This window comes from Triturus cristatus, chromosome 10, assembly GCF_964204655.1.
Source record: "Triturus cristatus chromosome 10, aTriCri1.1, whole genome shotgun sequence".
NCBI lineage: Eukaryota > Metazoa > Chordata > Amphibia > Caudata > Salamandridae > Triturus > Triturus cristatus.
The window spans coordinates 363249653-363265305 of NC_140593.1; the positions used below are offsets into that span (position 1 = coordinate 363249653).

The window sequence follows — 15653 nt, forward strand, 5'->3', positions numbered from 1 at the left end:
TCGGGGATCACTGTGGCGCGGGGCTTCAGGGTGCGGCCACAGACGGGCAGGACGGGGAGATAAGGGCCTGCTCGGTGAACGGGTGACATGTTGAGTTGTGAAACTCACAACGTTGCGCTTTGAGACTCACACATCATAGGCTCGGGGACTTTAAACAAAGACAGGAAGTCCATCGTCAGAGAATGTTGAAATGTTGAGCACCGAGGCTCACACAGCACGGGCTTGGGGACATTAACCATGGAAAATAAGTCCATCAGCATACAATGTTGAAATGTTAAGCTGTGACACTCACAAAAAAGTGAATAAGCAAGTTCAGCCCGGGTGAGGAAAGGTAGGTCTGCACTAGAGAATATTGAAATGCTGAGCTCTGTTCCTCACACTGTGGGGGCTGGGGTACTTCAAACAGGATTCCAAGTGAAGGGCCACTGGTGAATGTGGAATGTTCGAGCAGTGTGTTTCCTACGATATGGGCTTGGGGAGTTCAAACCGATGTGGGTGGAGAAGGGCCTCCGGTGAATGTTGAAATGCGCGACGGTGAGCCTAGCACACATAGTCGTCCAAACAGCCTGCTTTCCATGTTCATTTGACACAATTTAGAAAAAAAAACAGAAAGACGGACTCCGGTCTTCTGGTGCAGGGTCTACCTAATGCATTTAAATGCAGTTAACGAGTAAGTCTTCGGCAGTACCACACCCTTCTTAGCTTTTAGGCGCTGCCAGAAGCTTTCACCCTGCATCTGGGGGGGGGGGGCAGGTACCGTGCACCTCAGACACAGTCTACACCTATGTGAGAGAGCCTGTGAGAGAGCCTGTACTACACAGAGAAGGTCTGCGCATTACAGAAGGAGTCCCCGCCCTGCGCCTTGGGGAGGGCGCCTGGGCCCTACACCTCAAGAGGGAGCCTGAGCCCTACACCCGAAGAGGGAGCCTGAGCCCTACACCTCGAGAGGGAGCCTGAGCCCTACACCCGAAGAGGGAGCCTGGGCCCTACTCCTCAAGAGGGAGCCTGAGCCCTACACCTGAAGAGGGAGCCTGAGCCCTACACCCGAAGAGGGAGCCTGAGCCCTACACCCGAAGAGGGAGCCTGAGCCCTACACCTCAAGAGGGAGCCTGAGCCCTACACCTGAAGAGGGAGCCTGAGCCCTACACCCGAAGAGGGAGCCTGAGCCCTACACCTCAAGAGGGAGCCTGAGCCCTACACCTGAAGAGGGAGCCTGAGCCCTACACCCGAAGAGGGAACCTGAGCCCTACTCCTCAAGAGGGAGCCTGAGCCCTACACCCGAAGAGGGAGCCTGAGCCCTACACCCGAAGAGGGAGCCTGAGCCCTACACCTCAAGAGGGAGCCTGAGCCCTACTACACCTGAAGAGGGAGCCTGAGCCCTACACCCGAAGAGGGAGCCTGAGCCCTACACCTCAAGAGGGAGCCTGAGCCCTACACCTGAAGAGGGAGCCTGAGCCCTACACCCGAAGAGGGAACCTGAGCCCTACTCCTCAAGAGGGAGCCTGAGCCCTACACCCGAAGAGGGAGGCTACAACTAGAACCTCCGCGAGGAGCTTACGCCTCACAAAGTGTGCCCCTCTAGGGCACCTCAGAGCACCCTGTACCTCGAAGTACGGGAGGCGCCGCGCCCTGCAAGGTATAGGGGAAGGGCAGGCCCCGAGGCTCAGAGACACGTCGCACCTTAGAGAGGGAACAATCGCTCTGTATGTCAGAGAACGAGAGACCCTGGCCTAGGATAAACTCTGTACCTCAGAAATAAACTGCGCCTTAGAGGCACGCGACCCTGCTCTAAAGAAAGCAGCTCTAGCAGGGAGCGTGTGTTCAGCCCCTCAGAGAGAGACTACATTTGAGAGAGAAGAGAGGGAGCTTGTGGCTTGCACCTCAGAGAGCGGCGCTCTGACTTAAGACATGAAATGTGGCCCCAGTAGGGGTCTCGGGCCTTGGCGAGAGAGAGTATTGGCTTTTGACGGGCAGATGCAACTTGCGCCTGAGAGAGAGAGGAAGAGAGAGAGAGAGATACATAAGTGCGTTTATGTGAGAGGGAGTGAGAGAAAAAGAAAGAAACTGGGGTTGCGCTCTGTATCCAATGAGTGATAGAGAGAAAGAGAGAGCGAGTGTGGATGTGTTTGTGCGCGCCTGGAGAGAAAGAGATACGTTAGTGTGAGAGTGAGAGAGGCCAGAGATAATACAAAGTGCCTGTGAGATAAAAGTGTGCGCGTGTGATAGAGCGAGAAAGAGAGAGAGAAAGAGCCAGCGGGACACCTTCTCCTGCGTACCTTAGAGACAGACTGCACCTCAGTGAGGGAAGGCGCTCGAGTAAACAGGAGTCTGTTTGTCTTCCAAGAGCACTTAAACGCCGCTGCGCAGGCCCGTCTCGTGGCAACTGATGGCGCCACTTTTCGCCTACCAGTTTTTTTCCTTTGTAATGTTATTAAGATCCCATAAGGTGCAAAACAGGGAGCGGTCTGCTCTCAGCGTTGGATCTCGCTAAATATGATGTCCGTGTGAGGAATTATTGTGCGATTTCTATATACCCCAAGAAACCTCCAGAATTCACAGCTTGAGTTAACAGCTTTACCGCTTGAGCAATGGTGAAAAAGACCCCCGATCATCGCTGCCGCTCTCCGGACCCATTTCACGCTGGCTTTGCGGTTCTGTGGTCAAGAATGTGAACATGTGTGGAGTCACGACCAGAACGCGTACCCTAACTTACTTGTAATCAGAAACGGAACATACTGGCACCGGGGTAGGTAAAGTGCAACTACCAACTTGTCCCAGCGCATCGCCCTAGCACATAGAAGCCTGGGCGCTCTTTTAAAACACACAGGGTGCTTACGATAATAATCTTCGAGGCCAGTGGATGCAACATATAGCTGCCACTACGTAAATAAAATAGGAGCAATACCCAGCCCCCCCCCCCGCCTGTCCCCCATCCATCTGAAGGGGGCAAGCGCTAACTGTCCTGGTCGCATATAAACTGCTCGATAAGCGGTACTGGATTATTATAAATCATTAATGACCGCATACATTCGGGGTGTTGATGGCTCATCCGGGCATTATCATCTGGTCCTGGCCATTATTACCGTTTCCGGGCTATTATCGGCTGCGCCTCAGCCGGAATGACAGAAAACCTCACTCAATGTAACGCGTCCTGCGGTGGGGCAGTGACCCTCACACCCCGCCCCCATGCTCATCACACATCACGTCAATCACACTCGCATCTCCAAGCAGGGCTGCTGCTTGTCACGGCTCGCGCGGCCTCCTTTTACACAACTGTTGATTCTGTGCAACAGGCATTTTCCACATTCATACTGCAACTAATTCTGTAACGCAAATTCAATATGTAAAGCGCTAAAAAAAACTTCCGGCAATGTCCGGCTGTATTGCACACATTAATAAATGAAACACAGCGAAAAGGCGGAAGTCTGAAGGAGACGGGACTTAGAAATAACACGAAGAGAACATTGCACAGCCCTGTGCAGAAAATAGTTTTTCACGGTGGGTCAAACAATTGTAAATTAAAAAATGGCTCGTCACATACATAGAAAAAGAACGTACAAAAAGCACCACACACTATAAATGTATGAGGCAGCGGGTGAGCGCATTGTAATAAGTTTCAATATATAACATTTAACATGGAGTCTTTCAGGTGAGATCTCTCTGTGCTGTTAATTTGCGCGGGCATATTCTGGCGGAAGAGCCCGGCTACGCCCGCCAGAAAGAGGCCCTATTCTGGGGCGGAGTACGTTTAACAAAACGCTCTTATTAGATTTAGTCCTGTGTTAACACTGTGGAGATTTTACTATCGAGATTTTAGACCTGTCTGTAAGGATGGAAAACCCCACGAGTTCCCTTTGCATGTTGAATGAAGTGTCGAGCACAATGTAAAAGCAACGCATCACAGGAAGGGCCCTCGAAAAGCCGCGTGCGCGGTGCAGAAATGTAAATAAGCGAACACCGGGAGTGAAAACCCGGGTGCCTGGGCATCGGATTTTGCCCAGGTCGCCACTGGATCGACCCACAGAGCCAGAGAGGAAAACTAATCATAATCACGCCCTAAAATCCGTGGAAATAAACGACAAGAGAGCGCCCCCGAATCCCTCTCACATCTGTTAATCTCAAAAACTCTGCTAACGTTACCACAGCGCGACTGGGCATTTGTGTTCATACCTGAAATACAGATACATATAACCCGTGCTGAATTCAAAATTAATATCAAGGACAAGGAGCCAAGGGTTTCCTTGGGACCCCACCCACCCCAGGGGCTTCCCAATAATATGGTTCCCCATACCTAGTTCGACCTAACGCTTCTCTTTTCCACCAACATCCACTTCCTGTCTCCTTAGCTTATCTTTTCACTAGTTTCTTTTCCCCCTTCTTTTCCCCTTTCTGCCTTCCCCCCTCTTCCCTGGGTTAAAGTATGAAGATAAAAAACGCCGCGGTCTTGTCCAAAAATATGTGTGCCGGAGTCTGCCGCTTGAAAATAATGGCACAGATAAAAAATGTCCCGACATTCTGAGCAAACCAGTTGGTGCAAATGCGAAACTCATGTGAAACGTAGAGTACGAGAAACGTAAACATAGTAAAGTATACAGAGATAAACTATTTAACAGAAGTCATAGGAAAAGGAGAAAACAAGAGCGGCTTAAAAAAAAACTTAAAAGCATACGATTTATTTAGAACACGTTTTGAAAATGAATTTGACGACCTTTGTCTAAACGTATGCATCATAAAGCAATATAAATAATTGAAATACGTAGAAGGATAGACAAGCGCTCCTCTAAGTGTATTTTGTACTCAATGGGCAACCAGCTATCTAAATTTTCACTTAAAAGCAGAACTCCAGTCCCGGAAAACTCCGATAGTCAAAGCTAAGCGAACTGAACTAACTAGTGGCTAATTCCCGGATAGACCACTGCATGGCGCTGTTTCACCAGCGCTGAGGGCATGGCAGGGCCAGCACACGGGCGGGAAGTCTTCCAGGCCTACATCCCTTCTTTAAATCGCATCCTGAAACTGGGCGGTTTGGGGGAAATCACATTGATTGTGCTTCGATTTTAGTCAAAGCCCCTTCATGCTATACCTGCAAATATCAATTTTAGACACTTAAAGACAGTCGACAGCTGAAAAGGGAAGAATGTGGGAGCTACAGCACGAAGCCCGTGAGTGATGCCGGAGACACGGGGGCTTCAGTTATAGCGCCAAGAGTTTGTTTTTGCTCACTAGAATATTTAATTTAGAGTGTAAGGATGAAGTCAGGAAGCCCGAAGCCACTTAAAAAGACAGCGAGAGGGTCTAACCTTTGGTTATATTATTCTATGCACGTTGGGTACTAATGTGTACTGTAATCATATACGTATTTGTTAATGGACGTTCGTAGCAATATGTAGTGTGTATATGTACACTGATGTACATTTTCTCTCTATCTCTCGCTCTCTTTCACACACACACACATATATATACATTTATAGAGAGGATACCTAGAGTATAACCATATATTGGTCTCATATGGTCATTGAGGGAGGGGTTCCGGCCACTTAATGAAGAACCCAAGGATGAGTATTTTGTGAATTTCCAAGATTCCAATATAGGATTGCGTTGCACGTTTTCTTTAAATTGCCTGTTTATTTTTGGGAACAGCTTGGAAATGCCATTTTGAAACGGAGAAAAGTGTATTGAAACGAGCAAGTGAAACATTGGACTATATTATTTGGTTGTTCTGAGCAAACCATTTGATTATGTAAACGATGTAGAAGTTTAGAAAACGTTCCGCGCTTTGCTCACAACAGGTTCTGAATATAGAAGGGAGAGATCGCTGAAGTCATGTTCTGCACGGAGTAGCTAACAATGGGCACTGATTGCGATTAGATTGATTGCCCAGACTTTGTTTGTGTTTACTGTAAAAATGTTGGTTAAACAATGCACTATGCCAACATTTTGTCATTAGGACCACGAAAACCACATTTCATAAGTTTGTCTGAAATGTCTCCTATAATCCATAGGGGAAACATAAAATGTTTTCCATATTTCGTGCATACCTGTGATTCTATATCCTAGGTCACATTCCACGAGGGCCTCTGAAATATCTTCCATGGTTCATAGGGAACCGTAAAATCGCCATATTTCCTGCACACTTATGATTGTGCTATAAGTAAATAGGAAAGTATGAACCAATGTATGCACATTAATTTTGCTTTATATGCATTTATATAGGCAGAAATAAATATTTCGTCCAGTTTACAGTGATGGATGGACATTGAATAGATTGCAGACTAAATAAAAAACTTAACAGGAGGCATCACTTCTGGCTGTCCATACTCGGAGTGGGACGTCACTAGAATGGACGTGCCCATGCCACACTGGCAGGCAGGAGCAGAAACAAAGCTGCGAAATGAAAGTATGTCGTGGTGGCCACTGCTTGAGAGACACCCCAGGGGCGTCTGCCAGCCTGTCGCTTTTCACCACAGTGCCCTTGTGACAGGAAGTGCAGCATTTCAACAACACACCCGAGGAATTGCGAACAATATATATATATATATATTTAGAAGTACAGTCAGGAACAAATGCACACAGACCTCTGCTAAAGTCCCGAAGACGTTTGTAGGAAGGAAGAGGGAGTGAAAAGAAAAATACGACTTGGACCTATGGGGCGATGCATACTCCAACACTCTGGTGTCATTGGTGAACAGCTGGGTTTTCACAGTGATCAGCTCTACTAGAGAGAGAGAAAGAGAGTTTGTGTTGAAAGCACAAGTTAGACCCAGGCAGAAGGATGGCATAATAGTGTGCCCCTCCGGATAGAGGTGGGTAAGGTTCTGGAGAACCCCCGTACCTTACAATATGTGTAATCTCGGGCTTGAGTGTGCCCGCTGTTCAGTATGCAGAAGCTAGTGTCTAGTGCTCTCAATGCAGCTCTAGTCTGGCACTCTGAAGTGCACCTGTGAAGGCGAAGGAGTGTGGCAACCAGTCTGGCCAATCTCAAAGACCATCACTACAGCAGGAGAGGGTCTGCTTCAAAGCACTATAGTCAGTCCACCCTGCCTGTCCAGCACCAGGGGCGAGGTCACCCAGATGAGGGAAGGGTCTTAGCTTCGGAGAGACCGCCGGCCTCCATGGAGGCCCTTAGCTGGGCACCAGAGGTAAGGGCCCCTAGAGTCCCCAGAGACCCTGCCTGCTCAGCAGGGAAGGAAGCCCCCCTCATGCACCAGGGGCTCCAGGCTGCCCAACCCAAGAGGCAAGGCCCCTAAGAAAAGCGTGCAGGCCTCGGCCTGTACAGCACAAGAGGCAAGGCCCCGAAGGGCCACTGCCTGCCCAGCAGGTGTGAGGAGGTCTCTCCAAGAGGAAGGCAGGGCTGCAGCCTACCCAATACAAGTGGGAGGGCCCCGAGAGCATCGCATGTCTAACACAAGGGGCGAGGCCAGCTAGAAGACGCAGGGCCCCAGTATGCCCAGCGAAAGGGAGGAGTCCCCGGAGCACTGCATTGTGTGTCTATCACAAGGGCGAGGCCAAATGAAGCACCACGGGGCCACACATTGCCCAGTACAAGCCAGTAGCCCCCTTCCCCCCAAGCACTGCATGGCCACACCATGACTAGCAGAAGAGGCGATGGCCTCTTGGGGCACCACAAGGCCGTTGCCTCTGCAACACAAATGAGGAAGTCTCCGAGGACACGGCAGGTCCACAATCTAGGCAGTGGAAGTGTGGAGGCCCCCGGAGCACCATAAGCCATTGTCTGTCTAACACACGAGGCGCGGCCCCTGGAGCACCCCGGGGCCATAGAGGGGCCAGCACAAGTGGCGAGCAACGTGAATACGTCCAAGGCCATCGTCTGCCTAACACAAGAGGCGCGCCCTGGAGCAAGGCTGGGCCATAGTCAGCCCAGCGAGACCCAGGGCAAGGGTGGGACAAGGCCTGTCCGTCGAGCCCCGAGAGCAAGAGTGGGACAAGGCCTGTCCGTCGAACCCCGAGAGCAAATGTGGGACAAGGCCTGTCCGTCGAACCCAGAGAGTGTGGGTGGGACAAGGCCTGTCCGTCGAGCCCCGAGAGCAAGTGCGGGATAAGGCCTGCCCAGCGAGGCCCAGAGCAAGGCTGGGACAGCCTGTCAGACGAGTCCCAGAGTAAGGGTGGGTCCTAGCCTGTGCGGTGAGCCCCAGAGCAAGGTGGGCCACAGCATGCCCAACTCAAGTGGGGGGACCCCCTGGAACACCGCTGAGCCACAGAGGAAAGCCTCCGGAAGAGCCCCGCAGGGCCCCAGCCTCCCCGCGGCAGGAGCGAGCGCACGAGGTCAGGGAGCAACCAGTAATGACAACAGTAATCTCAGGCCACTTGGAAGGTGGGCTGATGGACAAGCGTTTGACCCCGAGGTCAACAAGTAGTTTACCCGCACCTTGATCTGCCGCACGTGACGCAGAACCCTTTCTTCAAAGCGCCACGGAAGAGGGCCCCGTCCCCAGCAGCCGGCGCCTTTGTGGACAAGACGGAAGGGAGGATAGCGCTAAGAGCACAAATAACAGGGTGACGAGTCGGCCTCTGATTCGACACCTCCAGAATATTTTCAACATTTTGTCTTGACCAGATAAAGAATAGGGCTAATGCTGGGAAACAATTGTAATTCAAATGTGTCCACTGAATGAGGAAACATAGCTAGGAGGATTCGAAAGGGCTCGTTTACCAACAAAATAATGGACAAAGAAATTCACAGGAATCACACAATTATTGGTCTCTCGTACCTATCTCTCTTTGTCTGTCTGTCTGTCTGTCTAATTTTGCTGATTCTATATGTACGTCTCATACCTGCAGATGTCTTTAAAAGCAGTTACTCAGAAGTAAAATAATTTTTAAATGGCAAGCGTGAATTTAAAACTAAGACCAGCATGTCCAAAATGCCCCTTACACCAGGGATGTGTACAAACAATATTTTTTTTAAATGTTAACTACTGAACACATTTTTCTCTGAAAGGAGAACCCTATTAATGAAATTGAGCAATTTAAATATACCACGAGAAGGTAGACGCTTGTGCACAATTATCTACCATCTCCTGGGGTGTTGTGAGTTCAATTTAGTTATTTTACGCACTTACCAAGCAAACGTTAAAGTGTTCTTATGTTGCTTATTAGGTTATCGCTTATAGAAACATATATCTGTTAAATGTATAGTGCGCCGCTGGGTACCCAGAATGTGGTAGATAACGCACAGGAAAACCCAAGAGATGTCTTTTTTTACTGACGGCCGGGCCCTGTGTACTTTTTCCAGGTCGCCACAACATATATCTGAGCTTGGTAAAATAACAACAGGTGCTATGGAGGGCATGAGCGTGCAGTCCTGACCGGACCTGCGGCCATCCCGCGTCTTATGCTGCTTGGACTCCGCTTAAACGTTCACCTACAAACCCACCGCAGAGAAACAGGAAGGCACCCACTGACTGTAACTAATAGGCGATTTCGCATGCATAATTCATCCAATTTGCTCCCTGTCCCTGAACCACAATCCCTTCGAGCGGCTCGCGTTTTACAGCGTCTGCAGCCTCCTTTCCACCAGTCTCCAATTCTAACTCGCACAATCCCCCTACAGCGGAGCATTCAACGCCCCACGCACAGGAATCTGATGTTACTTGTTACCATGAACGAACAGGCCGTATTTCTGTGCCTAGAAGAATGTTTACAACAGGGCCCAGCTGGTAAACTCCCCAAGGTGTTTAATTCTCTTGGCAAAATGCGACTTTTAGAAGTTTTTACTACAGTTTTAGCTAATCTTGTATTTCCTTCCTACCCATATTGTGTCTGATTTATTTAGGATACATAGTAAATGTTCGAATATATTTGTTTGTCCGCACAAAATTTTATTTTGATTTAACTCTCTGAACACAGGCTTTGTTAAAGTGTGCATTCGTATTCATAGCAGAGTGCAAATGTGACATTAGCTGAAATATAATAATATACTACGCAGGTACATTCTTTTCTGAATACACTGTTGTGCTCCCGTGCAACATCTCCTTTGACTTTTCCCCCCTCTTAATATATATTTTCATGTATTCTCTTCGGGGCTACATAAACAGCGAATTGCAAATAAAAACACAATAAGGTGGCCTACGCTTCAGGTGTCATTTTTTAAATTTGGAGTTTATTAATACCATTATTTAAAATATTACAAATAAAACCAATGACATTTCATGCATTTTAAAATGCAGTTTAAAATGTTTCAGCAAAAGGGTATTTTTTCCATTTCAATGTGAAATATCCAAGTTATTTCAACATTACAGCGAGAAAATCAGTTTGCAGCGAGCTGCAAACCACAGGTGTAGAGTCAGCGGCGTGTACAAGCAGTCATCACTTATTCCCCTTCTTAGGAAGCAGACATGGGCCAAAGTCATTTCTTTTTTTCACGAGGACAGTTTATTAATACAAGGGCTTTTATCGGGCCCACCTGCTGTGAAGACTGTAAACTCTCACCTGCACCGCACCTGAACTGTCAGCAGTAGCAATAAGTACATGCGCCATTAAACTAAATATCATTCAACATTTATGAAATAATGTTCGCTTAATTACATTTTATATCCTATCTAAACTTATATCCAAGCAAAAACTATATCCTGAAAAGTGCGTGTATATTTTTTTTATTTATTTTCTATTTTTTGGGATATACACCTCAAGAAAGAATCCCCAAAAAACTGCAGTTTAAGTATTACTGCAACAATTACTCTTAATATCATCTGACAAAAAAAATCTCAAGTGTACCGCAATATATTTTCAAATATTTACTGGAAGTAATTTACAAGAAAAATACTATACAAAATCGTCCCCTGGACACCTGTCCCTCGCCTTTGTTTACTGGTGTCATTTTTGTTTGAATAACGAAGCTCGGAAAGTTTCCGCACTTGCAGAAAACATTAGCTTATAGATACAAATGTTTTACATTCTGTCTTTTCACTTGATTCTACAAAACTAGTCATAACCTCTTGACATATGCAGGATTAAATCTCGCAAAAAGCGTCGCCGGAAATCAGCGAATCTGAGGCTGTTGGAAATTTACTGCCTGAATGTACAGAAACTAGGAGTACACAATTTGACTGCTCGGGTGGAAACATATCCGGAGATTAAACTTTCAGCCCTGACAGGACGGACAATTACCCCCATTTACACTCCTTTCAAATTCTCCTCACTGACAAAATCTGAATTCACTGAATTGTGAAGTGAATTACATAAAAGATCAGAGAAGGCGCTCTAGAGAATTCACTGGCAGGATGTTATGAAAGTGTGTGTGGTCCTTGAGTTACAGTTTGCACATACCGTACCACATGTGTATTTAACGTACTCTCCGAGAGATGTGAATTTTCACTTTTACACTCCTCGGCAAACGTGCAGGGGCCCTTTCGGATGCAGTCTGAAGAAGTTGAGGATTTTAGCAGTTGCACGCGCTGGCCTTTCCGAGCTTTGCTGTTTCTGTAAAAAGAAGTTGAAACAAAAACAGAAGAGGATCAAACGTGGCGCCCCTGCGGTGCCTTGTGAGTCCAGTCTGTTCAGGATGGCAGACCGCGGGATCTGTCCAGGGGCTCAGTCCATGGGCTCAGTCCAGGGTGCCCTGCCCATCTCCTGGTGGGCGATGCAGCTGCCGTGAGGGGTCTCAGCGCCCCCAGACAGTGCCCGGTATGGCGATGCGTGTCTCTCGCTTGTCCTGTACAAAGTGCCTCGAAGCCCCGGCGGGGCAGTCACTCGAGTAGCCCGTTGCGGTGAGGGCCTTCGCTCAGCTCCGGGGAGTGGCTGCACGCCGGGCTGCCGGCGGCGCTGTGCTCGCTGTCGGTGTCGCTGCCCTTCTTGCCCCCGAGCCCCAGGCCGCCGCCCCCGGCGCTATGGGTCTTGACGTGCTTGCTGAGGTGGTCGCTTCGCATAAAGCGCTTGTTGCAGACGGGGCAGGCGAAGCGCTTCTCGCCGGTGTGGGTGCGCAGGTGGCGCTGCAGCTCGTCGGAGCGGGTGAAGCGCTTGCCGCAGAAAAGCCAGTTGCAGACGAAGGGCCGCTCGCCCGTGTGCCAGCGGAGGTGAGCTTTGAGGTGGGATGTCTTGCCATAGACCTTGCCGCAGCCCGGGATGTGGCAGCTGTGCAGCCCCTTGCGCCTCAGACTGGCACCCGCGGGGCCCAACCTCTCCGCCTCCTGGCAGTTGGGGCAGTCACAGGTGGCCCGGCCAGAGTAGCGCCTAGCGGCGGCCGAGGAGCGCGGGGAGCCGCCTAGGGCCGGGCCGCCACCCAGCATGGAGCCGCCACCGCCGCCAGAGGTCGCGGAGTCCCCATAGGCGCCGCCGAGTACCGGCTTGAAGCCGTCCATGAGGTGCTGGCCGCCCAGCAGATGCGGGGAGCCGCCCGCGCCGGCGAAGTGTCCCAGGCCCGAGTAGTCTGTGCTGTATGCGCCCAGAGGCGAGTGATGCAGGGTGGCGGGCTGCAGGGCGCCGGAGTGCAAGGCGGCCGCTCCGCCGGGGCTCTGCACGTCGATCCAGCCGGCAGCGCCCACGTCCCACCAGCTCGAGGCGCTAGCGGCGCTTACCTCGGCAGCGGAGGCAGCGGGGTGCGCCGTGGGCTTGAACCATGACTCGTAGGGGTGGTGCGCCATGCGGGGGTACATGCCTTGAAGTCCGTCCACCTTGGACAGGAAGACTGGCTGCTCCTGTCCGCCGCCGCCGGCAGCTCCGGGGAACACCGAGTAGTCATTTGCGAAGGCCCCGGCAGAGCCGGTCAGCGAGAAGGCGCTAGATGCGGCCGAACCACCGCAGCCGAAGGAGTCCGAGACCAGCGCGGCAGCCGCTGCCGCCGCGGCTGCCGCTGCTGCTGACGATCCTCCGCCGGTCCGGCTGGACGATCCTCCTCCGCCACCTGAGTGCAGTCCGAAGCCGGCCAGGCTGCAGCTTCCGCCCGACGCCGAGCTGGAGCGCTTCCAGGGGTGGAAGCCCTTCCCGAAGGAGGGCGAGCCGTGGTCCGAGGGCGACGGGCTGGGGCTGCCGATCTTGTTGCAGGTGGCGGCGAGCATGGCCAGCGGAGTGCAGCCGAGCCGGGGTTCTTCCTGGGAGAGGGGAGCAAGCACAAAACACAGAGAGCGTGTCACTTATCTGGCCATCATTGCAATTAACTCTTTTAAACAGTTCAAATTCACACACTGGGCACTGACTGTCCCACCGGACCCCCCACTAAACCAGTCCACCCGGATCTGCAGGCCCACCCACCCCTGACCTGACTGTCTAAAGCCCAGTGGATGACATTCGCCTCTGTCCTCCCAGTGCATTTGAACATTAATGCTTCACGGGGGCACACACCAGGCATCAAAGAACGCAAAACACCCAATTTCCCCCATGTCACAATTCCACTCACTCACAGTTCATAACTTTCGAACAACATACTATTTCTAAGTTTAAAAAGTACTTGAAAAAACGACAACCTTTGGGAGAAAAAAAGATTAGAAATGCAAAAAAAAGGTGAGTTTAACGTACCTGTGCAACTAGTTTGATGATATTTTTTCCTACACAAAAAGCAGCAGAAAAACTAGGCATTCGCGGGGGTGCTTTCTGCAGGAATGAAAAGAGACCGCTTCTCCTTGTAGCAAGGCGCTGGAGTCAGTGCGTACAAGTGCCCTCACAACCTGTTCCTGACTGGCAAGTGTCTCGGCCCTCTTTTTCCTTTCCCTCTCTCTTTCTTCACTCCCTTGCACTAAAAGTCTCAACAGGAGACGGATAGTTCCCCGTCTTGACCGGGGCTATTTTAACCCCCTCTTCAAATCGTCAATAAAAAACCCGAAGAGGAACTAATTAAACCAGCAAGAGAAAAATCCTTAGACTCACCCCTAGAAGTGAAGTTGCCATCACAAAAGTGCCCTCCTCAGAGGATCTTTTTTATATTTATAAATCAGAGCAGTGTTTTTTTTAGAGGTGTGCAATACAATGATGCGATCCGCCCATTCCACCACAATTGTAGCTCTTCCCGGAGCTTTGAAGTGCCGCTGAGCTCCCAGCAGCCAATCAGCGGCGCCGCCGGTCGCTCAGGCACGCTGCGGCGTGAGCTCACCGGCCCTCTCCGCGCTCAGGGACCGCCCACCGCACCCGGGGGCGGGGCGACGTGACGTATGCGTGGCGACGGGCGCGGGCACGCCCTTCAGGCACCTCTTTCAAGTCTCTATCCAGGGGGTGGGGACCGGCGACCCCTGCAGCCGTCCCACTGAGCTGGCACCGCTCTCCGCCCCTTCCCCTCCCCGTGCACTCCGAGGCTTTGGAAACGCAGCGAGGTCGAGCACTTTCAGCGTGCTGGCAGCTTGGAGCTCTGCTGGGGGTGTTCCCGACCGGGACCGGCCGTCTGCTGGGCACTGGTTTCCATATGCAGAGGCTTGCAGTGCAATGAAAAGCCTGCGCTCACATGCGGCGGGTGCGTGCTCCTTTAGGCGCTACCTACATGCCTTTTCGCACTGTTTGTGGTAATACACTTCATACTGTGGCGCTATGTGCGCGGGAGATGGCCTACAAGACAAGCGTTACCCACTTTGGAACTGGGGAACCTGGTTCTGGTTGCGTCTTCACCTCAACATCCTGTGATTCTGAGCAGATGGCCTTATCTCCCCCTCATGAAACAATTATAAAAATAAAAATGTATCGGACTCATGTAGAACACTCCGATGCCCTTGGGCGAACGCCTGGCAAAGAAAAACTGGAGAAAAAAATGTAACACCGGTGGCCAACATTCGAACTACAGCTTGCATGTCAGTGCCACCGTGTATATTGCGCCTCCCAAAACTCCCGAAAGCGAATGAACCACATACACCTCTCATCCGTTCACGCTTTAACCAGACATGCACATAAATTAGCAGTCCCCGCACAGCTTATAGACATATTTTGTTACTATCGTTTGAGGCTCTTCAGTGCGTGTTAGTTCAAGGTTCACTAAAAGGTGCCATGGCGCAATGCCCACAACAGTAAGCACAGTGGCAGAGCTATAGAAACTTGCAAGCTGCGACAGGAGTGCTCGGACTGTTTGGTGTTGGAAACTACCACATTTCCTTCCCCCCGAGGGATCCCCCGCGGACGGCAGAAAACACACTTTTTACTTACGGGCGGGAGGCCGACAGAGCCTCTGTTTGAAGTCTGTCTGCCCTGGGAGAGAGTGGACGGCCCCTCCAGTTTGTAAAAGTATGCTGCTTCGCCTAGTACAGCCACTTCCGGGCGGGGAGCGGGCCCTGGCTGGCCCAGCGCACCGCCGCCCGCCACTAAACGGGAAAGTCAGGTCGGATCAGGCAGGACGCGCGCCTTTAACTCCGCACCGTGGGCTTTGCGGGGGGCTCACACTTCCTGATGGAAGGGGTGTGCTGACGGCACATCATATCTATTGATTTAGGTGAGACGGGGCACCACCAGCCCCATCAGAGCTGGGAGTAAATTAATGAACTCCTGCCGGCCCCCACCCGCCCCCCAGAAGGCTGATGCTTAACATGAATGTCGTGTTTATCTCCGCGAGCTGTTCTGCATGATTTTAGCCTGTTGAGAAGGCGTGGCAGGCCAGCCCAGGAGGAGGGAGGGGTGGAGGAAGGAGTGAACCCCGTTTAACAAATAAAAAAGAATTAACTTCATCGCTTTGGTCGCCTTCTTTAATGAGATTCATTTCCTGGATCGAAGGCACACTTGGTTAAATT

At 50.9% G+C, this 15653-nt stretch overlaps 1 protein-coding gene across 2 annotated transcripts; it reads right to left on the minus strand.

Annotated features, from left to right (window-relative positions):
* Positions 1-10081: 10081 nt before the first annotated feature.
* SP8 (Sp8 transcription factor) lies at positions 10082-14025 on the minus strand. Of its 2 annotated transcripts, none has more exons than XM_085631592.1 (2): positions 13819-14025; positions 10082-13046 (listed from the first exon to the last, which is right to left on the minus strand). In XM_085631592.1, the coding sequence occupies exons 1-2, from the start codon at positions 13837-13839 to the stop codon at positions 11706-11708; spliced, it is 1362 nt and encodes a 453-aa protein (XP_085487718.1). In that variant the 5' UTR covers positions 13840-14025; the 3' UTR covers positions 10082-11705. The 2 variants fall into 2 exon arrangements, with proteins under 2 accessions (XP_085487718.1, XP_085487717.1); XM_085631591.1 differs by having other exon boundaries at positions 13471-14023.
* Positions 14026-15653: the final 1628 nt, after the last annotated feature.

Bases quoted from the DNA above. Each gene is read 5' to 3' on its own strand.
- SP8 (XM_085631591.1), bottom strand. From the start codon at position 13,530: ATGCCTAGTTTTTCTGCTGCTTTTTGTGTAGGAAAAAATATCATCAAA. The intron at 13,047-13,470 runs GTACGTTAAACT...CCCCTCTCCCAG, and splicing joins TCATCAAACTAGTTGCACAG to GAAGAACCCCGGCTCGGCTG.